Source organism: Diabrotica undecimpunctata, chromosome 3, assembly GCF_040954645.1.
Source record: "Diabrotica undecimpunctata isolate CICGRU chromosome 3, icDiaUnde3, whole genome shotgun sequence".
Lineage (NCBI taxonomy): Eukaryota > Metazoa > Arthropoda > Insecta > Coleoptera > Chrysomelidae > Diabrotica > Diabrotica undecimpunctata.
The window spans coordinates 169,306,302-169,332,673 of NC_092805.1; the positions used below are offsets into that span (position 1 = coordinate 169,306,302).

At 33.4% G+C, this 26,372-nt stretch overlaps 1 protein-coding gene across 2 annotated transcripts in view; it reads right to left on the reverse strand.

Annotated features, from left to right (window-relative positions):
* Positions 1-26,372, reverse strand: part of LOC140436291 (sperm-tail PG-rich repeat-containing protein 2-like) — a 187,744-nt gene that overhangs the window by 118,331 nt on the left and 43,041 nt on the right. For both annotated transcript variants that reach the window (XM_072524997.1, XM_072524996.1), the window contains exons 8-9: positions 18,124-18,268; positions 11,544-11,656 (exon numbers count right to left, since the gene is read on the reverse strand). In XM_072524997.1, coding sequence (XP_072381098.1) covers positions 11,544-11,656; positions 18,124-18,268 — 258 coding nt within the window. The remainder of the gene's footprint in view (positions 1-11,543; positions 11,657-18,123; positions 18,269-26,372) is intronic.

Consider the following 26,372-nt stretch of genomic DNA (forward strand, 5'->3'; position numbering starts at 1 on the left):
TCAACGCTGAAAGCGACGGAAATGGATTTTTGGAGAAGAACCGCAGGAAGATCTAGAAGAGAAAGGATTACCAACGAACACATTAGAGAAATAATGGGAATCAAACGAACAATCACAGATGACCTAACAACAAAACAACTTATCTGGTTCGGACACATACAAAGAATGGACGAACAACGAATGCCAAAAGAAATACTTAAGTGGCAACCAGAAGGAAAGAGAAAACGAGGTAGACCGAGAAAAAGTTGGAGCGAAAGAATAAATAAAGAACTGAGAGAGAGGGCCATAGAAGAAGATCTATGGAACAACCGGTCTAAGTGGCGATTGGAAGTCGGAAAACGGCGGAGAACGTTATAAACCGACAATTAGTAGTAAAAAATAGAGAAAGGTTATCACTGGGACCACATAATACCAAACAAGTAGAACCATAACCAAACAAAAAAAATTACTTTGGAAATTTGGTTTTGAATTTCTGATACTTTCTATAAAAGAGTAACGGTTGACATCCAGAGTGGATAGTCGGTGGAAAGACATAGTTTCAAAAACAATTTGTATAAATAAGTATTCAGCTGTATTCCAAACATCTGTAACCCTATATGTTTAACATTTTTAATCATTTGGCGAAAAGTCTAAATAAACAAGTGCTTTTGCAATATCTACACTTAATTAATAAAATATTATTTTCCATTAAACTGTTACCTCGTGAAATCGAACGACCGTTATACGACTGGTCAATTTCCACCTTTTCTCCATAACTCGCTTTTCTTGTCTGCCCCAATGACTTTGATGTTGGCAGTTTCCCGTAAACTGCGACGTTGCAACTCCTGCAATTCCTGCCGAATTTCTGCGGTCGACGTCCAACTGATATATACGTGTAGTGCGGATGACAATCCATGATGTATACCGGGATGACTCAGAGCCAACAGACGTATTCCCGTTTGTGCGAATCCGGGAAAAAGAAGGGAGCGCTTTTTTGTAGGTGTTTAATGGTGTCTACTCGTTTCGAAATGGGTACTGCGTAAAAAATTTAAACGGCTGCTTCTGACAGGATTATGTGCGTAGTTTAAGGACTCTATTATCGAAGTGGAAGATGCAATAGACTTCCCAGAGATTTGTATGGAAGAGATAACAAAAGTTCTAAAATAATTTAAAAAATAAATGCGAAAATATAGGCGCATAATACTGGAAAATACTATAAAGGTTTTGTTTAATAAATGTCTATATACAGGGTGAGTCATAACTATTGGGACATAGACTAAGGACAGGTTATTTGGACCAAAATATGGCTATTGGGCCAAATATGCCTTAATAAAATGTTGCTGAGAAAAAAGATACAGGGTGTTAAAGTTAATTTTTGTTTTTCGTTTTTTGCTAATAGTTTCCCTGTATATTTATAAATTGCTATCAAAATTGGCACAGAGACATAATCTTAGACAAGAAATTGTATTTTATTTACAATTTTACGTTTTGTCATAGAGGGCGCCACGTGGATCATTCCTAATGATCAAATTGGGTCGAAACTTTTTCTGATGAAACTTTTTAGTAATTTTTATTAGAAAATATGACGTAAACATCATTTTTACGTAAAATTGGTACTCTTGTTTAAACATGATAATTTCAACCGTTTTCGATAAAAACGCAGTCGAACTGCTTAGAGTCTTAAAAAAGGATTTCAAATATTATTTCATTTATGAAAAGTATGCTTTGGACTGTCAGATAATTGTTGTTGGTAAATGTCATTTGTTCAGAGTAAATTATTTTTGATGTGACAGTGTAGTGTAATGTTGCATTTTTTAAAAGTAATCATTACTTTTTTTGATTGAAATGCCTCGTCACAATTATTTTATTAATGAAGAAATGCGAGATATGATTTGCGTATACGCACAAAAAAATTTTTGCGGTCGCTCGGCAGCCAGAAGGTATGGAATGTTATACGCAAACAGAAGGCAACCAAATCACAAAACTTTTGCAAGATTATATCGTAGTTTAGGTGAATCTGGGTCATTTCACACTAAAAATCGGGTGGTCGACCGAAAAAAATAACACCTAATCAAGAAGATGAACTTTTGGTTCGAGTAGATGAAAATCCTGAAATAAGTTCACGACATCTATCAGCAGCAACAGGAGTAAGTCAGTCGTCTATTGTTAGAATTCTAAAAAAATAGAACCTCCATCCTTATCACTTCACTCCTGTTCAAAATTTACTTCCAACAGATCTTCCACGACGGTTACAGTTTTGCCAACGTATTCTGAATAAACATCGCAATGACAGACACTTATGAATAATTATTATTAATTATTATTAAGAATATTATGTTCACCGACGAAGCAACTTTTACCAGACGAGGGGTTTTTAATTGGCGAAATAGTCATTATTGGGAAGAAGAAAACCCGCATGCTATTAAAGCTAGACATTTTCAGCATGAGGTTAAATTGAATATTTGGTGTGGCATTATAGGCGACCAACTACTAGGGCCTTAGTATTTTAATGGTGATATTTTAGATGATCTGTCACTGGATGTAAGAAGAAAAATGTGGTTTATGCAGGATGGAGCGCCACCTAATTTTTCATTAGCTGTTAGAAATCATCTTAATGACGTATTTCCTCAACGATGGATTGGCAGAGGCAGTGATTTTCAATGGCCACCAAGAAGTCCTGAGTACAACCCGCTAGATTTTTATTTTTGGGGACATATGAAGTCCTTAGTTAATGCCAATGAAATTAATACACGAGACGAACTTTGGAGATACATTCAAAAAGCAACTAATCTTAAAGGGGACAGAATAATATTTTTTTTAACGTCCGAAAATCCTTTATAAAAAGAATTAGAAAAGGCATAGAAATCGGAGGAGACCATGTAGAACATTTAGTTTGAGTTTTTGTAAGTTCTTTTAAGTTAAAGTGTGTTTAGTTTTGATTTATCGTCAAAACGGAAACCTTAGGTACGTTAGTTGCAACTTTGTTTATTAGTTTGGTATTTGATAGTGGAATTGTAAATAAATTTCTTGTCTAAGATTATGCCTCTGTGCCAATTTTGATAGCAATTTATAAATATACAGGGAAACTATTAGCAAAAAACGAAAAACAAAAATTAACTTTAACACCCTGTATCTTTTTTCTCAGCAACATTTTATTAAGGCATATTTGGCCCAATAGCCATATTTTGGTCCAAATAACCTGTCCTTAGTCTATGTCCCAATAGTTATGACTCACCCTGTAGATGAGGAAGACGTTCTAGCTGAATAATATAACTCAAAGTCAGATCATTATTCAGAAAAGCTACACAATAAAATATTTAACATACAATTACAACAAATCGACTAATGTCTAAGATTTTTTTATCAACTGTTGTAATAAGTCAAGTTTAGAAAAACACTACCATTTACGTATCTTGCCAATTTTAGCTGAAATTGTACTGAATATATAATCTTGAAATAATTAATTCAACGAATATTTAAATCATTAACCCATTAGTGCCTAAATTTAATTTTTACCAAGTTTTCGATTGAATAAAATAAAATGACCTGTTTAATAACTTAAATATAATAAATTTTACGGTATAATAAAAAACTTTATTAAATTGAAGTCAAAAAACGGTGCTACATACCTATATGCAACGCTGGGCACTACTATAAACAAATTTGACATAATATACTTAAAACTAATTTTTTCCATTATTTTTTTGTGAAAAATATAATTACAGTCCAAACATAAGCCTGCATCACATTTTGCACACATTGTTCTGGTACTTGAAGAACAGTTGTCACCAGCACAGCGTCTTCTTTAATTATTTGGAACATACACTAACAAATGATCTTGACCATCATATCCAAGATGACCTGAAATTCTGTTATTGGAGTTACTAAATTCAGGTAGCGGGTAGGAACTCCTTTGGATAGTCCTATCAAGGAAAAAGAATCAATCCCTGCCATGCGCAGATTCCAGGTGTTTCCTGACCCGGGAAACTAGTACCTGTTTAGGGTCCCTTGTCCAGGGTCACGGATAAAGTCCACAACGGCAGCCACGGCGGAGAAGAATACCTTCGGTACGGTGTGGCTGGCGGAAGTGGCAATCCCTTGATTTTAGGGATTGTATAAAATCACTCACCAACTTGTCCAGCCAGGGTGGTATTTTAAGGCTAAAAAAACCTTTTAACAGGAATATGACAATATCTAAAACAAAAGGAATGCGTCCCCAGGTGGGTAGACCACACAGTAATGGCAAATCACATTCCTTTGGAAAAAAGGACAGCTTCATGAAATCTCGGGGAAGCAAGACGCTAAATCGCTAAAGATCGCTAAAAACCACACAATTGAACATCGCAACTCTAAATAAGAGGCCCTTAAGCAAAGATGAAAAAGACGAAGTCGAAGAAGACATCAAGGACTTAAAATGGGACATAATTGGTCTAGTAGAGGTAAAAAGAAAAGGAGAAGAGTGCATAACACTAGAGTCCGGTAAAAAATTTAGACGAAGCTGGTCTTTCAGCTACTTTTGGTGGGTTTTGAAGTTTTTGGAGATAATACTGGGCTATACTTCGTCGGAAAGCTAGCTGTGGTAATTGGTTATCGTGACTTTTTTTTATATAATATCCAGGCATTATTAATTGCTGAATCTAAGAGAAAGCTAAATATACACCACCACCATTTTCGGGATCAGACACCAATTCTATACCATGATATGTTTCGGTCCATTAAATCTGTTCCTCCCATGGAGTTATTATTCTTCCCAATTAAGACTGGTCTGGAGATGTTGATGTATTTTTGTTCCTTTTTACTATATTTCTTTACCTGAATACGCGGATTGACACCAAAGCTTGTAGATGCTACAGCTACTACATTGTTGTCTTTCCATTTTACCCTATTGTCTTTAGCAATAGACGAAGTATAAGAACTTCGTTCCCAGTTTTTCATGGATTTTTTCAAGAAAAAGGGACATGTATGTGGAATTCGATCTTGACGAAATGTACCCGTGATGTGATATCCTTTTTCACGCAAAAAATTAAACAACGTAATACTTGTAAACATGTCAACAAAAATTATAAGGATATTCGGGATGAGGTATATCTTTAATCATGGATATTAGTGGAGATTAGCGGCTTTACCAAATAAATGTTCCTACTGCTCATTGGAAGATGGTCCTTCCCTGGATAACTACAAAATTTACTAAATATCCATCTTTACTATTAAGGAACCACATCTTGAAGCCGAATCGGATAGCGTTGCCTCTAATAAACTGTTTACAACCATGTTTTCCGAAGCACTTAATCATCGATTTGTTATAATCGAGATTAGAGATATGAACAAAATTTTTTACAAATTTTGACTGTAATAGGTTTATAAAAGGTCCCAGTTTGTACAGCTTGTCACGTTTGTCTAATTTTGTGTTGTCGGTACAGTGGATAAACTGAAGGATTTGCTTGAATCTATCTCGTCTCATGGCATTATAGACTGCCGTATTTCTTAAATGTGCTACAGAGTCCCAGAAATACTTTGTATCTTGTTCTGAGTCGTAACCACTTACAATGAGTATTGGACATCCACTATCTTGGACATCCACTAGCTCATTGTACATGGTTTTTTTGTCAAGTTCATTTTTAGGCCAACTTTATTGTTACCTGCTTTTAGGTCGCTTATAGTTCTTGTAGATATTCTCCATCAATGGATAGACCTTTGTTCTGCCAGTTCATTTTGCTGAATATATTTTCTAGAGTTGCAGTGAAGAGCTTTGGCGATATTGAGTTTTCTTCACAGACGCCTCTGGTAGTGGAAAATTCTGTCGCTACTCGATCTGTTTTTTTTTTTATTTTCCGAAGTGTTGCCGCATATCTACTTCCATTTCTTCATAAATATTTCCTTTTTTTCTTAAATCCTATTTTCCATTTCTTATATTCGTTATTTTGAACTCTTAATCAGGTTTTTCTTAGTGTCTCCTTTTTTTGTGTATATATTTTAGTTTTGATATTGTTAGTCTGCTGAGAAAAATTAAAATTAAGAGAATAACAAAAAAATTGCTTAAGTTGTACTTTAAGTCTAAACATTTATTAACAGGAAGTTGTATTTATATACATAATAATTAAAGGAAAACACGAAACAGTTTCTTTATTATGGTAATAAAAGGACATTCTGTATACCGCGGTAATAAACTTGTTGGAAAGTTGGAGGGCCCTTTGAAACAATCTACCGAATAATCTTCTATACATAGTTTAATTACATAAGAAACAAAATCAACGCAAACTTTTGTAAACCTAAAGCCAAACACTAATATTTCCGGTCTTCGCCACCCTCTCAGACATCTCAAACTAAACCGCCAACTACAAGTACTGCGCCGTTTTAAAATAGGCCAGGACTTAATAAATTTGTGTAAGAAAAGGAAAACGCACAAAGAACAATAATCTCAATTAAAGAATGAAATATTAGAATTTAATAATTAAAGTCGTAAAGCGATGTTATACTATAATTTATATATATATGATATATATGATTATATACTATATATTAAACTGTAAATTAAAATAAATTTTTGAGATCGACGACTAATACCTTTCAATAATAATCTAGTCACGAGTACAGAAATTGACAAATTGAGGAACGCATGTACCATTTACAAAATTGTTTCACTCATTCCTGCTTTTGACATTTTTTTCGCTTCATGCCATATTTGGCCCTGCTGTTTTAATATTTTCCCAACTGTTTTATTCCAATTATTGTTGAGTTTTTTTCTGTTTTTCATTGTATAAACTGTGTTACTGATTTAGTATTTACGTGTATCCTAATGCTTTCATTTATCACTCTGTCTATTCATAAAACACCTTTTACTCTTCTCAAATATCTCATTTGCTGAAACTGATTTACTTTTATGTTATCACACATGCTTCATAGAAACATGTAAGCTTAGGGCTGTATATTTCCTTAAAAGTGAACATTTTTGTTTTCTTTTAGAAAGTTTCTTGTGCATGGATGTTTGATTTCCATCACTTACCAGACAGGAAAGTATTATAAATCCGTAAACTAATTTTTCGAAACCAAATTCAGATTTATGCTTTAATCTGTACCTTCTAAGAATTTCAAGGCAAAACAGACGTTGATAAAGATGTTATTAGAGACATGGGGAATCTAAAATTGCATTACACATCTCCTCAACTAAGCAAAAATCCTTAGCGAATTGGTTTCTAGTACTCATAAAGAGTATACCGGAATAAAATAAAAAAGGCAGTTAAGATTTGATTTCACATACAGTGCGTCTGTATATCCGCTTATACGTATTTCACCCTAATAGGGATCATCAGAGACGGCTATAAAAGTATTATAATTTTTATTTTAGAAAAAATGCCCTAGAATATGCTTATAATACCCATCACAAGGAGAAAAACTTAAGCCGGGAGGTAAAAATACTTGACAAAGAGAATGTAACTAACTTACAAAAAGTTTCTGGTTTTCACCTACAAGCTGCTCTACCGACACCAAAAGAAGGCCTTTCCGCTTTCTATTATAAATCTAAGCTATCAACATAGCATTTCTTTATATGCGAACTTACGAAAAACGGACTAGAAAATGTGCACAGCATGTGTTTGGCACGAAGGAGAAGGCAGTAAACGTTCCATAGAAATTGATTCGTGCCTGCTAATGTATTTGGAACAAACATCTATAATCACCGATTCTGACAATTTGAAATTCATATTTTACTCAAACAATTGTGGTGGCAAAGGAAAAAATAAGTACCTAATTTCAATGTATTAGTACGGTGTAATTCATTTCCAAATTTCTTCTATAATTTATCGCTATTTAGTTGTCGGTCATACTCAACATTAGGGTGACAGCTGCCACTCTTTAATAGAAAAAAATATTACTAAAGCTTTAAAAGGAAGGCCTATTTATCTACCAACTTATTACGCTATGATAATCTGAACCGCTCGTCGCAAACAACCATTCGAAGTACACGAATTATGTCATAATGTCGTATAATGTCCAGGGAAATATTTTTCATTTCAACGATATTTGTAAAATTCATTTTAAAAAAAGCTCTGGTATTCACTATTATTTTAAAACTTCATTTGCATAAGAGGAGTACCGATCAGTTGATAACACCAAAAAAAAAACAAGAAAAGATTTAGAAAGCATGGATATTATAGAACTAGAAAAGGCTTACACTGGCAGCCTGTCAATAAATGAAAAGAAGAAAAAAGACGCTACTAGCCTTTGTGAAGACAAGGATGTTTCACCAATTCACGCTGATTTCTACCGACATTTAAAGCATTGTTAATAATAACTTACCTATTATTATCAATATATACTTTTTTTATTTTGTTCTTCTTATTGTTTTTACTGAACACATTTTCTCATTCAAGTAACTTGTAGTATTCTTTATTGAACCTTTATTTCAGTTGATAGGAATAACAAAAAAATACAGTTTTGTCATTGCCTTAATTAGTCTTAAAAGACAAAATGTTGATGTGTAACAGTGGCATATCTCAAAATAAGGCTTGAATTTAAAAGTCTGTGTTACAATTAATTAAAAGCTACCTAACGTTCTTCCAAATACACCAAAATTTATTTATTTTCAAAAATCCCAATCCATGTAGTAAAACAAATAAGACCAAATTATTGGCACACAGACTTTAAACCCCTGTTTTGAAAAATTATCAGTTTTTGTGTCGTGCCACTATTGCATCTAGCCGATGATATCTTGTTTAATTTTTCTAGTATAATATCCCATAGTATGACTATTTATTTATTTATTTAATAAATTTAGCATATTGACTAGCCTAATACAAAGTCACGTCGGGACATCAAGCGACGACGTCAGCAACGTTAAGCCAAGGGCTCTCTCCTTCACTCCCTTCCACAGCTATTATTGTTACTAGTGAATTTATTTGCCTATAATTACAGACCGCTATGCAATCGCGGTTGTGGATTGTGGATTGCGGATTGTGGATAGAGTGTCTCTTTGTCTTTGAATCCCTAGATTTCCTCAAGTTTTATTTGCATAAATTGACAATGGCTGATGGGATAATGGCGAGAATTTATAATTGCATTCTGCAGTTATTTGAGAAATACTCCACTAAATGAATTTCGACAGGAAGGATAATGGAGGTAGGTATGTAGAAAGCTTAGTAGTGTAGCGGGAAGTTTGACAAGTAAATACCAGAAAGATAATACTAGTGAACAAACATGGCGAATGTATATACAGGTAGGTATCTATTACTGTTGAGCACAACGTACACGAATGCGTTGAAACGAATTTTGCATGAATTCAAAAGCACCATATGATTTTAATATTTAGTATCTTTGATTGCAAACAAACAAACAATCAAACAATCCAAACAATAATAATATTTAATTGTTTGAAAAGATAATAAATAGAAAAAAGAATAGCGGTTGGTACCGAATTATATCTAGCCTTCATCGACCTAGAAAAGGCGTATGATACAGTTCCAATACTTAAATTATGGCAATCTTAAAAAAAACTCGGCATTAGTCTATATCTATAAGGAATAATCACAGAAGCATACAGGGATAACACTACTTACTTAAAAATCGGAAATAGACTATCAGAGCCAATAAAATTAACTAAAGGACTAAGACAAGGATGCAGTATGTCACCCTTACTGTTTAATTTATATTATATTGAGGCAGCCCTCCAAAATTGGAAAAACCACTGCCAGGGAATGACTATACACATTTGGAATTTTATTTACGGAACATAGGATTTTTAATACAATTACTAAAATTCCCTGATTTGCAATTAACCAGTGTAAATTTCCATATAACGTCGCGATGTTTTATAACTAATTTATTTGTTCCACTGGATTGCCTCTCCTCTGCGGTTTGTAGTAGCGTATGTGGCACGCCAACAGTGTTGCTCTGTCTACCGATTTTTCGTGAAAGTCCGATTTTGTGCAGATAACAAATAACGTTTTATTAACATCAATTTTCTTTGTGTTTATTAGGTATTATTTGAATTATTAAATTTATACTTTATACTATATAAATATATAATTTATACTAATAAATACATTTATTATTCCAAATATTGTTCATAATTTCAAATAAAAAAGAGTGTATTATTATTATTTTATTTTTGAAATTCCTTTTTATTTTTATTTTTAGAAATCTACTTTTTTCAAGCCATTTTGGCAATAAAACATAACCATTTTTTTAGTTAAATAATATTTTTAATTCCATATATACATTTATAAATACGTACGTTTTTGGCGAATTGACATGCACTCTAGCTGTGTTTCGTTTTTATACTTACACTGGCAGCATCGCGGCATGAATTGAGACTCCAGTCGAACAAATTAATTAATTATAAAACATCGCGACGTTGTATTGAAATTTACACTGGTTAATTGCAAATCAAAGGATCTGAGTTATTGTTAAATAACTATTATTAAATAACTGTTATTAAAAATCCTATGTTCCGTAAAAATTTTTCCAAATCTGTATGTTCGTACAATGACGTACTGTTCTCCCTGAACTTTGCGGATGACCAAGTCGTCCTAGCTCAAGATTCTTATGATCTAGAATTTATAATAAAGCTTCTATACAAAGAATATGTAAAATGGGGGTTACAAGTCAGCATGAAGAAAACAGAATATTTAGTTATCAATTCAGATGCAAGGTTTAAAGTGTTGATAGACGAGGACGTGGAAATCAAACAAGTGGAAAAATTTAAATATTTAGGTGCACTTATTGATAAAAATGGCTTGAGAGAAACCGAAATTAAACACCGAATTAATCAGGGACGTAAAATTGTAGAATGCCTGAACTCCTTACGGTGGGATCGCAACATTTCCAAATGGAACAAAAAAAGAATAGGGCAAAAGATGGTTGAATAAGTTCTTTGTTGTTGCTCTGAAGTATGGACAATTAATGCAGACCTGAAGAGAAGATTGTTGGCAGTTGAAATGGATTATTTGGGAAGAAGTGCTAGAACATCAAGGCTGGAAAGGAAGACCGGCCATAAAGTAATCTGCAAGTTTCGGTACTTCTTTTAAGGAATAAAAAAGCTTAAAGATATACAAAGAATTAGGTCTATAAAGATACAAAATTCTAAAGTACCATTACATTCTCCTAAAAGACTATATCGGCACCTCTCATACGGCGCAAAAGGGTGATTTTTGGATACGGCCATTGGCGTAGCCGCGGTAATTGCAAAGAGTTTTTAAAATTAATCTTAAAGTAATATATAATAATTAGTTACTAATCGTATTATAAAAAAAAGTTACATCTTTAATGTAACTATCGCTATCTAGCAGATTTTCTCAGTATTGTCCTCGGTTGAGTCCTCAGTACGAATGATATCAAAATTATCGGCCTAAGAGACTCCTTTATGAATCCAGTAATTTAAATGGCTCAAATAAGTTTATTGTCCATTTTATTTTATCTTTTGCTCCACATAAGCTTTATAGTAACTAAAAATTGTTTTCATTAGGTAGAACACCAATGCGAAGCCGGGGTAGGCAGCTATTTAATTATAAAACAGTTTTCTATTTTTTTAATGCCTATAATGTTTAAAGCAGGAAACAAGAAAAACTTACCAAATATGATCCAGGTCCTGGAAAATTATCCGCAGGTTCTTTCCATCTTGGAGATTGTGGTACAATGTAACCTCTTTGATCGAGTTCCTTTCTAACTTCGTATGAAGAAGGACCTATAACGTAAATTAACGTTGTCTGGTAACTTAACTAACTAACGACGTGTACGAACGCGTGATCATAATGCATACTGATATGGTTACTTTGTTTTTGTGCGTTTGTATGTGCGTATAGATATGTACAACTGTACGTGTGATGTTTAAGAAACCAACAAAAAATTAAAAAACAAATCGAAATAGTGTATTACAGACATATACGAAAAAGAAACAGGCGAAGAAAAATACAATAGCGCAATAGATGGAAAACCTATTACCATAATAATTATGCAGAGAGAGAAGCAATGTCCTTTCAACTATCATGATATCGAAAATTCCGACTGTTCTGATGAGGATCCAGATTATGTTCCTACTGATGATAATGCTGAATCAGAAGGTGAAAAACAACATAGTAGTAATAAACCTAAGTAAGCGTGTAAGAAATCAACAGGAGTGAAAAGACAATATGGCTAAAAAAGAACTTAATGTGTAACGATGTGCTGAACGTTCAACAGTTCGAACCGTGGGAGTGTCGATAATCACGCAACCATTTCCACGACGAGACGACGAGGTGGGATCCGGAGCGGCTATTTAAGGCGAGCGACTGGAGGAAATAAAGGAGTCTTGTGGTAACGCTCTAGGCTCCCTGGCTCGCTAGTGTATTGAATCTGCGAGCCGACCCGGACAGAGAGACTTCCGTAGTGAGGATTATACTCTGTCCTCAATCAAGCAGATCCCGTGGGTATCGTGAATTTAACGTTACCGTCAACTCTGACTCAGAGTATAGCGGGGATCTGCACAATCGAATATTTCGATTGCGAGTGCGTTTGGCGCTTCCGGTGGATTGAGGTGGAAGCGAGTATAAGTCTGCGTGAGATTGAATTCGCGTATTCCATTTTTTTTGTTAGTAATAATAATTTTTCTTTTACATGCGTCCCCCGGGGAATTCACTCTCGCGGGATCCAGACGTAGAATACATTTTATTTTTATTTTTGTATATAGTTGAAATTAATAGATTTATTTTTAATTCAACCTGTGTTTTACTGAGTCTGTCGCTTCGAAAGAGCTACCCATTACAAATGTAGGAAATAAACATGAAAATAGAGCAGGGAAAGTAACTCCATCTAGGATCATGAAAACACCATGCAACGAGAATTGCAAAAATGGATGCACGGAAAAAATTTCCGAAAATAAGAGGCAAAAAATAATTAATATTTAAATGGGAATAAGCCACAATTAAAGGTTAAAATACATTTATTGACGTTTCAATTTCCACTTCGGAAATCGTTCTCAAAATACAAACATTAGTAAATTAAACAAATTTTGTTTTTGTTACTTAGTGAAAAATTCTTCTAATAATTTAATTTTATCTGACTCATCTATATTGACAATTCAGACATACATTATACATTTTAAAGTAGACGACTTTAAAATGATATTGCCAATATTGTTGAGTTGCGTTCCTGGGACGACTTTACTTATAAGATAGTTCATTCGATTACATGAAATCAACTTTAACGTGAGAATATCCGTCAGAAAAAATCATAACATGTAATTCGTCTTTAAAAAGACAAATACATGCCATGATTTTAAATATAGTCAAGACAAAATTAGAGAGTGATGATACATTGGCAACTAGAACAAGACTAAATATATCAGCTATAATGGAGTTAATAACAGTATGTACTGATAATACATATTTTCAACTAAATAATGAATTCTATAAACAAAGTTTTGGACTAGCAATGGGCTCTAGTTTATCTCCATTATTAGCCGATATATTTATGGAAGATTTTGAAACAAATATTATTTCTAAACAAAATTTAAAACCCTCAGTATGGTGGAGATATGTAGATGATGTATTCTCAATATGGCCTCATGGATCAGAGTTGTTGGACACATTCCTAAATGATATAAACGATAAAGAAGAGACAATAACATTTACCATGGAAAAGGAATATAATAACACATTACCTTTTCTGGATGTTTTAATCTCTAAGAACGATACTGGATACGAAACTCAGGTGTATAGAAAACCAACACACACCAACAGATATTTAAATTTCAAATCAAATCACAATATTAATATTAAAAAGGGAATCATTAAATCCTTATACGATAGAGCCAAAATTACTTGTTCTAACGAAAATTCGTTCTTGGAGGAGAAACATTTGTTAACAACTGTTTTATTAAAAAATGATTATCCTTTATCGTTTATAAATAAGGAATTTTCAACAATCGATCGAATAGAACAAAACAACTTAGAACGAGATCCTACAGCATATACAAGGAATAATACGAGGAAAATAACAATACCATACATAAAAGGATTATCGGAAAAGCTTAAAAGGATAGGAAATAAATTCAACATTTCAACAACATTCAAAACAACAAACACGTTGAGATCTATTTTGTCCAAAACCAAACCTAACAATGAACAAGAAAGGACAAAGAATTGCATTTATAAAATACCTTGTGAATGCGATCAGTTTTATTTAGGTGAAACATCAAGGCCATTAAATGTTAGAATAAGTGAACATCAATCCTATATTAAAAATAAAGAATTTGATAGATCTCAAATATGTAAACATGCATGGGATAATGAACATAGGGTTCAATGGAATGATTCAAATATAGTCCTAAAAGAAACTGATGGTAAAAAGAGAAAAATCAAAGAAGCGGCTCTAATTATGCTAAATGAGACCAATTGCGTCGCGAATTCCTCGGCAGAATGTAGTAGGATCTGGTTACCCATATTGAAAGAGGAAGTTATTAAAAGGAAAATACCAGTATTGGTAAGTCAGTAACATATAGAGAATGTATCATTTATATTTTTTAAATAACAAACATATAAAATCGGAATTTGGTATTTATTGAAGGTAAACTAAATGCAAGATCAAATACTTACCATGTCGGGATAGTATTATGAGGTTTTTTCCTGGTTTTTTCCCTCATAATTTACTATGGAATCACTAACGGGAGAATTTTACTGTCATCATGGCATGTATTTGTCTTTTTAAAGACGAATTACATGTTATGATTTTTTCTGACGGATATTCTCACGTTAAAGTTGATTTCATGTAATCGAATGAACTATCTTATAAGTAAAGTCGTCCCAGGAACGCAACTCAACAATATTGGCAATATCATTTTAAAGTCGTCTACTTTAAAATGTATAATGTATGTCTGAATTGTCAATATAGATGAGTCAGATAAAATTAAATTATTAGAAGAATTTTTCACTAAGTAACAAAAACAAAATTTGTTTAATTTACTAATGTTTGTATTTTGAGAACGATTTCCGAAGTGGAAATTGAAACGTCAATAAATGTATTTTAACCTTTAATTGTGGCTTATTCCCATTTAAATATTAATTAATTTAAAATGCCACAAGAAAATAGCTTCAGAGGCAAAAAATATTTGACAATTATTGAGGACTACCAGATCATACCAGACAATGGGATTTCGTTACAAAATGTGTTATCAAAGAGAAAAGAAACAGGCAATAAAGAAAGTCAAGGCGCAATTTTTCCCGAGAATATAATTTTCTGCTTGACAATAAAACAATAAAAATTTGTAAAACGATGTTTTTAAACTCGCTGGGTATATCGGAAACCTAGGTTACAACTGCCTTGAAAAAAATTGGAGAAGGTGGCACTTTAGAAAAGGATTTGCCGGGACGCCATACTGTAAAACACAATAAAATTGCAGAAGATATTAAGGAAAGTGTGCGTACTCCAATTAAATTGTTTCCATTAGTTCCTTCTCATTATAATATAAAACATTCAAAGGAACAGTATTTGGAAGATGGTTTAAATATTAGTAAAATGTACAGAATGTACAAAGATCATATTGGAACCAATTCAGTACAGATTGCAAGTGAACGGCAATATCGTAAAATTTTCAACTCAGAATTTAATATAGCATTCTTTAAACCAAAAAAGGATCACTGTTAACTATGCACGGGTTATACAGATGCTGATGATGACATAAAATTGAAATTGCAAGAAAAATATGATAAACACTTAGTCAACAAAGTTGCAGTCCGAAAATTTAAAGATATGGATAAAGAACTAGTTACTGAGGATAAAACTTTATGTGTTGCCTGTTTTGACCTGCAAAAGGTATTAGTTACCCCTCAATCAGAAGTAAGTACATTTTTATTTCTTCTTCTTCTTAGCCTTCTGTCGTCCATGTTTGGACATAGACCTCTCCCAACTCTTTCCATCGGTCTCTATCCTGAGCAACATATTTCCAATTTGTTCCGGCTATTCTTTTAATGTCATCAATCCATCTCATCTGTGGTCTTCCTCTTGGTCGTTTACTTTCGTAAGGTCTCCAATGTTGTATTGTAGTATTCCAACGTTGGTCTTTTTATCTAGCAGTGTGGCCCGCGAAGCTCCATTTAAGTTTGGCAATTGTTGTTGTTATGTCCTCGACTTTTGTTTTGGATCTTACCCAGTCGTTCCTCTTTTTATCTGACAGTCGTATATCTAACATTGCTCTTTCCATTGTTCTTTCTGTTGTGGCTAGTTTATTCATGTTTGCCTTGGTTATGGTCCAGGTTTGACATCCATATGTCATGATAGGAAGGATGTATTAGTTGAACACTTTGCTCCTTAAGTATTGGGGTATTTTGCGGTTCTTAAGTATCCAACTAAGTTTTCCAAATCCTGCCCATGCTAGTATTGCTCTTCTAGTAATTTCCGCACTTTGGTTCTCTTTCTCAAGTTTCAGGATTTGACCTAGGTAGATATATTCCTGGAATTATTCTATCTCACTGTCATTTATAGCTATACGTCTGAGGTCATCTGTGTTTGTCATTATTTTTGTTTTTTTCATATTCATTTTTAGGCCGACGTGTAGTTGGTATACGGGTAGTTGGTATTCATTTGCCTTCTCTATCAATGTTCTCATTGTCAGCAGATGGTCTGATGTACCTACTATATCCTTTGCGGAAGCCTGCCTGTTCAACTGGTTAGTAATTGTCCATTTTGTAGGTTAACCGGTTGTTAATAATTCTCATAAATAGTTTGTATACTTGACTGAGCAACGATATAGGTCTATAATTCTGTAGATCACATTTGTCCCCGTTTTTGTGTAAGAGTATTACTAGATTCTCGTTCCAGTCTTTACAATTTTGGCAAAACGGAGACCAAATGAAATTAGTAGCTGCTTGTTAGACTTTCTGAGGACACAACAAACTACAGGAGTTGAAAGTGTCATCTTATACTCCCACAATTGTGGGGGATAAAATAGAAACCGTTTTATTTTCTTCATGTTTGCATATGCTTCCAAAATTCTCAACATGAAGATAACACACAGGTTTTTGGAGTAGGAGCATGCTCATAATGAAGGAGATAGTATGCTTGCAGTAATAGAGACAGCTAAAAAGCGACAGGGTGTTGTCTATACCCGCAGTCAATGGATAACATTAATAAAAATAGCGAAAGTAACTGGCCAACCCTACACAGCAAAAGAAATGTCTTAACCAGACTTTCTAAAATTTTATGACATGGAAAAAAATTAGAACTGGAGAATGCACGAAACTTTTAATTCAGTCAAAATTAATAAAATGCGGGAATTGTCGTGGCTACCAGAAAAACCTAATACTGTTTAATTTAAATACGATTTTGCAGAAACCCCAAGAATTCTATGTCTAAAAAAAAGTAGGCGTAGGCAACTTCAAACTCATTCTATTGAGTTGGCGAAACATTATACTTCTCCTCTACCAGTTGATAGTAAGAAATTGAAAGGTTTATTAGAGCTTTGCGGAGGGGATCCACCTTCAATACCGCGTTTGTACCATAACTTCTTGTTTTCTTTACAGTCAACGAAGAGAGCAAAGACGAAGAATGATATACATCAAGACTCTAAAAGTTCTAGTAGCAGCGAATGTGAAGAAGATGACTTTGAGTAGAAATAAATGTAACCTATTTTGTGAAATTTAAAATATAATTATAAAGTTCCTATTAAAATGTTTCTTTCAAAATGACCGTGCCAATTTTTTCCTAAATTGTTTCGACGAAAAATGTAGTGACTCATATAAAAACCAGAATATATTAAGAAAAAATATAATTTCTTGGTGATAAATTTTAGGTACTGCATTTAAATAAACCTATCTACAAAAGTTTTGTTTTCAACAGTTTATTTCTGGATATTTTAGAAACTGCTAACCAGTGTTTATACTGTAAATTAATTTTCTCAAAACTATCAAATATAACAAGAGAATAATTGAAAAAAAGTCTATGAGAAATGAAAGGAAAAGAAATTATAGGATTAAGAAACAAATATATCCAAATAAAGATAAAGGTATAGATCAAATACTAAGAAGAAATATAAATGGACAAGAAGAGGGACAGCTTTCTGGTAATTTAGTGTTTGTGCGTATGTGTATGCGTGTGCTTATGTGCGAATGTATGTGTTATGTTTAAACAATGAACCATCACCAATAAAAATATTGTATAATTAAATTATGGTCTACTTACAAGGATTCCTAATATGGACTTCATCAAATAATTCTTTTTTGCGACTGGTGGCGTTGAATGAAACATCAAGAGCATTGTGGGATTTGAAGTTTTTAGTTGCCTTGAAAGCGTCCATATCGTTATAGCGAGCAGGAGCACCATAAAACTTAAAACAAAACGAAAAAAAGTAAGAGAAACTAATAAAAATATAGTAAAAAAAAACATTATTAACAATACATTAGATGACGGACAAAACTAATTTCTGTAGTTGGGTGGATGAAATACTTTGTTGGGACTTTTCACATAAAACTGTTATTGGGAAATTAGGTAAAAGAGTAAATCTTATTCTTATTTAAATATACATAGAGGGTTGCGTTTGGATTTGATTTGAGTCTGTTTGGAACACGTGTTTCTGGGTCTACCCGTCATCGGAGAGACATGTAAGAAGACTCACACCAAATCAAAACGCACCGACTATTCTTATTTCTTTTAACTAATTTGAAAAGGAGTCACACCGGCAACATATTCAAGATTTGACTATTATTAGGCTTTATGTTTTGTACATACAATATTTGGACTATTTTTTAGATAGAACAATAAAACTGCTCCAGATGTTTATGAATTTGGCGTACAATTACCATGGACTTGGCGGAAATATGTTCAACACAAGCCGCTTCTTCCGCAATACTGCTTTTAAAAATAAACGAAAATGATTGTGATTTGAAAAATATATAATAGTTTTGTCCTTCGTTATCAAGACTATCAGAAATCTTGTTACCCACAATCAGTAGACGGTGTTAGAAACTACCATTGTTCTAAGAAAGGACAGAATTCTTGTGTTTCTATTTCTTATTGACTATCTGGTTGAATTATATAATTTATGGTGTTATTTTCCTTATTGCCGTTAATTTGTATTAATGAAAACTAATTTTAATCGTTGAAAGCCAAGCGTTTCATACATTGTGCTTTATCAGCCTTTCCACGAATCTATTTTTCGATTTGTCACCGGTAGCCGATAAGGGGTTATTTATTTTTTGTATAAGCTACTTTTTTGTCATTGTACTATCATATAAAAAGCATCAGTTTTTTATTAATAATTTAAGAAGATTTTACATACAAGAAGTGTTTTGCACAGTGCGTCTACAAAAGAATTATACGAGCATACTGGACAAAACACAGAATCATCCCGTTCATTCCGGAAGAGCTTAATATAAAAGAAGAAGGAATTATGAATAGAGTTGTGTGTGATCATAAATCCAATATATAAATAATCTTCAAATAATTCGTCATCGACGATTTAATCTTGTTAAAATAAAAAAAATTAATGATTGAATTAGCATTAAATGAACAAAAGAATTACAGCACTAAGCATTTTAACAAGAAAATAGAAAACGGTAGAAAAAAGAGGATCTACTTAAATCGAAACACATTCAATTTCGAGCGAGATTTCATCAATTATCTCGTAACAGTTAGATTTACATCATCAGTGCTAGTTGTCGTCGGCTGGTTGGCTTACAACGTTAAATAGAAAGAGGCCATTTATCTTAATCAGCAGGATATTGGACAAAATTCTGTCGTTCGACTACGGGAAGCGCCATTCCTGCCTGCTGGGATATTACTAAGTTTTCCCGCTGGTATTCGGAAAAGTGTCGAAAGAAAATTTCTTGAAAACGACGACGCACTCAGACTTGCGAGAATTAAAATTGATTATATTGGAATATACAGGGTACATAATCATCGTCACTAAATTCACTACCGTTATTTTTATGTAAATATTTTATGTTCCCGGATCCACCACTCTTCAATTAATTTTTCACATTTATTTACAGTTTTGGCCTATATATCTGAAGTTACAGTTTTAAGAGCTTCTTGCCACATTTCCCTAACTGCATCGTCACTGTATCCACTGAATCCAACGTGATTATCATAATACGTTTTACATATACCCCAGATGTGTTCGATGAGATTAAACTGCCAGTGACACGGCGGTAACCGTAGTACTTGATGTCCATAACTTGATACAATTTGGTCAACTATATAAACTGTTTGTTTTTCACTGCGTTCGAAATTTCCAGTAACTCTGATTTGAAGGCATATTCCGGAAAATTGATATTATTTTTAACTAACCAATTTTTTATGCTCGGTACGTTCCACGACTGTTTTGGTTGTTTTTCCAAAATCTCCGAATGGTAAGGTGCATTATCTAAAACTATAACTGATGGTTCGCTCAGACTAGGTAACAGTTTCTTCTCAAGCCATTTAACAAACATATCTGCATTCATATTTTTATGGCAATCAGCAGATTTTGATTTTGAAGAAAAAAAAAATGGAGAAAGGCTGATCCAAGTGTGTCAGAGTCATACTCTGAGAATAATAAACGGCTTCTATAAACACAAGGATATTCACAAATACACATGGGTACAACATACAAGGAATCTAAAATCGATCATTGACTATGTAATAGTCAAACAAAGCACTACCTTAAAAGTGAATGATGTAAGAGTACTTAGAGGACCGACGTGTGGTTCCGACCACTATATAGTTAGGACAAAAATGGTATTTCCTTTTAAATCTAACAAGGACAATAACGTTAATGAGGAACCTCAACAAACAGAAGTGATAACGAACAAACGATATAACTTAAACAGCCTTATCAACAAGCACAAGAAACCTATACCAGCACAGATTAGACGAAAAGTTGCTACATAATATAGAAGACCAGTCAGTAGAACAAATTTACGAAAACATAACGAGTAGCATCAAAGAAGCAGCAGAGGAGGCCATTGGACTAAAAACTAATTCCGCTAGTAAAAAACTTTGGTGGAATCAAGAAATTGAAGAACTAGTACTTCGGAAGAAAAAAGCATACCACAAATGGCTAAATACAAAACAGGAGTTGGATAGAGAAGAATACAAAGATATTAAAAAAAGAACACGACAACTAGTAAACACAGCTAAACGAGAAATGTGGGACAAAAAATGCAAAGAGATAGACACATATATGGGAGGTAGAAAATGCTCAGAGACGTGGAAATTCCTGACAAAAGTTAAATCAAATGAAAAAAGAGAAACAAACATACAATTAATAACAACAGAGAACTGGATCCGACATTACGAAAATCTATTAACAGAAAACAGAGAGGAATATAGAGAAATGTCTCCAACTGAAATACACATACAGGGAGAAACGATAAACATCGATGAGAGGACTGTCATAAAAACGATACAACTACTAAAAAATGGTCGAGCTGCAGGTCCGGAGGGAATTCCAGCAGAACTAATCAAATGCGGTACTAACAAACTGTTTGAACGATTAACCTGGTGTATAAACCAATATCTAAACGGTGCACCAGTCCCGCATGAGTGGAAAGTATCCTTCATATCATCTACACATAAGAAGGGAAGTAAACTGGACTGCTCAAACTATCGAGGTATATCAGTAACCAGTACCTTAAGTCGCCTATATGGAAGGATACTTCGAGACATTATCGAACAAGAATATAAGGAACAAGAAGAAGAGGAACAATCTGGCTTTAGAGCGGGAAGGAGCTGCACCGATAATGTGTTTGTTTTGAAACAAATAATAGAAAAAAGATCAAGTACCAATCAAGAAACCCACCTTATGTTTATAGACCTTCAGAAGGCCTATGATACTGTACCCGCTAAAAAGCTATGGAAAGTTTTGCAGGAAACAAACATTAACCACACAGTAATTAACGCCCTTAAACAGCTGTATGAAGGATCAACGTCGGGAATAAAAATTGGAAATAGACTTTCAAAAAAATTTCCTGTAAACAAGGGACTCCGGCAGGGGTGTTGCATATCCCCCACATTGTTTAAAATCTACGTGGCGAAAGCACTGTATCAGTGGAAAAGAAAGTGCAGAGGAATGGGCATTGACCTGGGAGAAACTTGCCTATATACCCTACAGTTTGCAGACGATCAAGTCCTTATAGCCAACGATAAAGAAGACCTGACATATATGGCCAGAAAACTACAGGAAGAATACAAGAAGTGGGGTTTAGAACTCAATACACAAAAAACAAAATATCTCCCAATAGGCGCAGAACTATCCAACATTCAGATGGACACAACCGAAATTGCATTCTGCACTGAATATACCTACCTAGGAATTGATTTCGACACCACAGGCACAGACAATAGGGAAATTAGAAAACGAATAACCCAGGCCCGTAGAACAATTGGATGCCTTAACGGAGTTCTTTGGAGCTCAGAAATTGGTAAAAGACGAAAATACAATATATATGAATATCTCATAAAAACCAGCTTAACCTATGGTACAGAGACATGGAGACTAACAGAAAGCAATAAAAGAAAACTCGAAGCAACAGAAATGGATGTATTTAGACGATCACTTCGAATATCTAGAGCAGACAGAATTAGAAACGATGAAATAAGAAATCGGATGGGGGTAGATGGATCACTGGCAACAGACATAGAAAGGAAACAACTTATATGGTATGGCCATGTTCAAAGAATGCCAGAAACAAGACTACCAAAAATCGCCATGAAATGGATACCACCAAATCGTAAGAAACGAGGAAGACCAAAAAGAACATGGAAGGAGGGAATAACAAAGGCAATGAGCTCCCGAGACTTGACCGAAGAACAATGGAATGATAGAAATTCGTGGAAATTAGGCATCGGACAACGACGCAAGACGTTTTGAAACCGATATATATATATATATATATATATATATATATATATATATATATATATATATATATAGAAAAAATCAAATATGCGTTTTCTATAAAGCTTTCTTTCACTCCTTCATGAAGAATGATGTGTCTTTTGCCTTCGTTATCTGTGTGTTTTATTGATTTTATGCTGTTGTCTTGCCAAATTCTTTTAATTCCACCCTTTGCAAATATCCATGTCTCATCAAAGTATACGAATGTTGCATTTTCAGATTTAAGTCTAGTATATTCTCTTAAAAATGTAATTCTTTTGTGAACCTACACTACACTACACTACTCCTTTCGCATAAAAATAATAATTTTTTTTATTTAAATCCTTAATCTCTTTCCAAAGGCTAGTACTCTTAATTTCAGAAACTTGTCTTTCTTTTATTTTGGTCAGTAAAGTATCTAAACTGACATGTTGATTGTTTTCATGACGTATTCGATACAAGATATTGCGAATTTCAAATTTTTCTCCATCAGGTAAGTCAATGCTCCTAGAATATTTACGAATTATTTTCTTGTCTTCGTCAGTAAGATCGTCTTGAGAATCTATAACAGTCTTCATTGCAGGTTTTAGCTTACTTTCACTTTTCCCGATAGCGTCACAAACGCGTTGATTTATACATAATAATAACTTTAAAGGCCCACCAATGTCTCTTTTCATGGTAAAGTATTTATGCACATTAATTCATCAATATCCAACTTACATCTAGGCATGATGGTCACTTGAAACTACACGTTTGAATTACAATATCATATAAGGATGTATTTAAGGAGCTAAAGTGGGTTTTCCTCTTTACGAATCTATACGCTTTTGTTTTTAAATCTTTGCAAATTTGGATGTAAGTTGTTGACGTGGTATATGTTGAAGACATTTTAGCATGTTCATCTAAGAGTTCGTTGTCAGGTATACCAATGCGAGCCAGAATCCACATAAAGGTAAGCTTGGTGTTTAATGTAGAAAGGTAGTGGTAAGAGTGATGGATGTTTTGGACAAGGGATGATCGGTAAATAATTCCTAAAGACATAAAACGGAAGCTAGAGAGTCTGTTTTAATGGCACCATTTTTGTTCGAGAGATGAATAAGCTTAGCAGCCTCTAAGACATTATAGAATATTCCAGTATATACGCTGGACAAAACAGGAATAAAAGAAGCATAAAAGAAATGTTTTTAGAGGTCAAGTAATTTAGTAATCACTAAATTACTTTTGGAAGCATCGGTGTATAATAAATCTATGGTGTATAATTTTAAAAAAAGCTTATTATGAGTTCTTTAGCATTTCATATTTATTAAATTTGATTAAATGTGTTTTGACTTGAGAGATGTACATAATCCAAGGACGAATTGGATGGAAGGGTATGGGATTTGTAAGTGTAAAGTTAATCCCGCTTGTTATTGTGGATAATATAGAAAATATAGGTTTTATTATTGGAAAGGAGAGGTGGCATAGATTGTTGTGAATAAACGGTAAACAGGATGAAGGAAGTTAGAATAGCTTTAACTTTAAATAACCTTGTTTATGGTTTAGTTTAAGAGTTGCTTAAAATTTACTGACGGGTAAATTTTGCTTAAAAAGTGTTCAAACTAGAGATTATGAACATATATATGATAGCGTAAATGTCTAGCTGTGAATGGCTGAATGTGTAAGATAATTACAACTGAATAAAAATGGTTTCCTTTATTCAATAAAGTAATATTCTTTATTGTAGTTTTACTGTGAACCGTCTTGTAAAAACCGTGTAATATATCTATCTTACATTTTAATCTTAATCTTTGTGACTGGAATTTATGTTTGTGAAGTTTTTCCTTAATCACATTTCACTCCGATTGGCAATCAATCTCTTTACAACCACAATGCTTTTACATCTCGTTCGCTACCAAATAAACTTCTCTCTCTCGTCTCTCAGTTACACCAAAGGCGTAAATAATAATAAACAAGTAGCTAAGTGACAGCGTTTGGCATAGAGAACCGACTTGTTAATTGAAAGTTATTGTGTCAAGCGTTGATTGTTCTGCGACAAAGCTTTTTGATCGGAATACATGTTACTGCACCCCGACTGAATGTGCCCTCTCGCTTGCACGCTTTTAACACCCCTTCAGCCATTGGCGTAACTAGGAATGTACTTGTTAGTATTTCACAGTAAATATATAGACTATCCTGCTCATATCCAATAATATTTTTATCATAACAGAAACATGGTTTGGGAATGCGAAACGAAATCGGAGATAGAGTTTTATTTGATGTTTATCATACAAGACACTGCCGCACTTTAGCACGTAAGGGTTTTCTACTTGTCACTCGTTTCTTTGTGGTAGGGCACAAACTGAAGTAAGTACGTTTTTCGTTCCCTTGTAGTTTAGACTTCTTGATAAAATTGGTATTATTTGGAGCCGTATTTTTTGCTATGGCTTTGTTAATTATTCATGAAGTTCCAGAATTAAATTTAGTCTAAATAATGGCTCCTCTCTGTTTTTATTTTTATTATAATGATAGATTTCTAAACATTTACTTCTGTAATAATTATTATATTATAAAAAATTAAAAGCGGCCTCTTTTTGTTCATCGTATTGGAACAAATGTAAGACATTTAATGAAATACTTGAACTGCACTGTCAAGCTCCAGTACTTTAGAAGCTAGTTATCCTTTATTTCTTTTGAGTATTCCTACGATTGTCAAATTATAAGAGGAAGATAATAACTTGCCTGTCAGAGGGATGCTAGAAAACCAGTTCTTCATGAGCACATAACGTTTGCTTCCATGTAAAGGTTTAGTCAGAATTAGTAACAAATATTTTTGCTAAGAGAATATTTTTCAGTTCAATGCACAGTTTTCAAATTTTAGATATTAGAGCAAAAATATGTTCTTTTTTTACGATCTTTTTTTGTTATGAAGTTGTCAAATCGTAGTATTTATTAGAAAGTGAAACCTTTCTTTGTTAATGGATGCTTTATATATATTGCCACAAGCAACTTGACGACAATATATATTGTCGTTAAGAAAAAACATCTTAGAGGTGATTATGTCATCAGTTAACATTTGTCATAATGTATTTTAGAATGATTTATTTGTTCTTATTATTTGTACCTCTTATTTGTTCATTTTTTTAGCTTTATGTTATCATGTTTCTCTTCGGCTGCTTAATCGCTTCAGATCTGTCACTATACCTTCTTTCCTTTGACTCTCTGATCTTTCCTCTTGTTTATGTGTATATAATGTACAAGTTTCTGTCTGTGGTTTTATAAAATCTCGTTTCCTCCATGAGATCATAAATCTAATACAAGACTGTAGTCTTGCACTTTGTGGTCATAATGGGTCTAAGTACGAGAGGAATTATCAGGACAATAAGTAGCAGAAGACATAGATAGTAGGTGGGAACAACTAAGAGAAACAATTCAACAAGGAGCCGAGTTAGCATTACCAAAACCCTCTCAAAGAAGACAAAAAAATTGGCATGATAATAATAATTGTAAAAGAGCGATTGAGTAGAACAATATAGCCAAAATCAATAGTATAAGGAAGAATAATTTGAACAATAGAGAGCTATATGCTAAAAAGAGA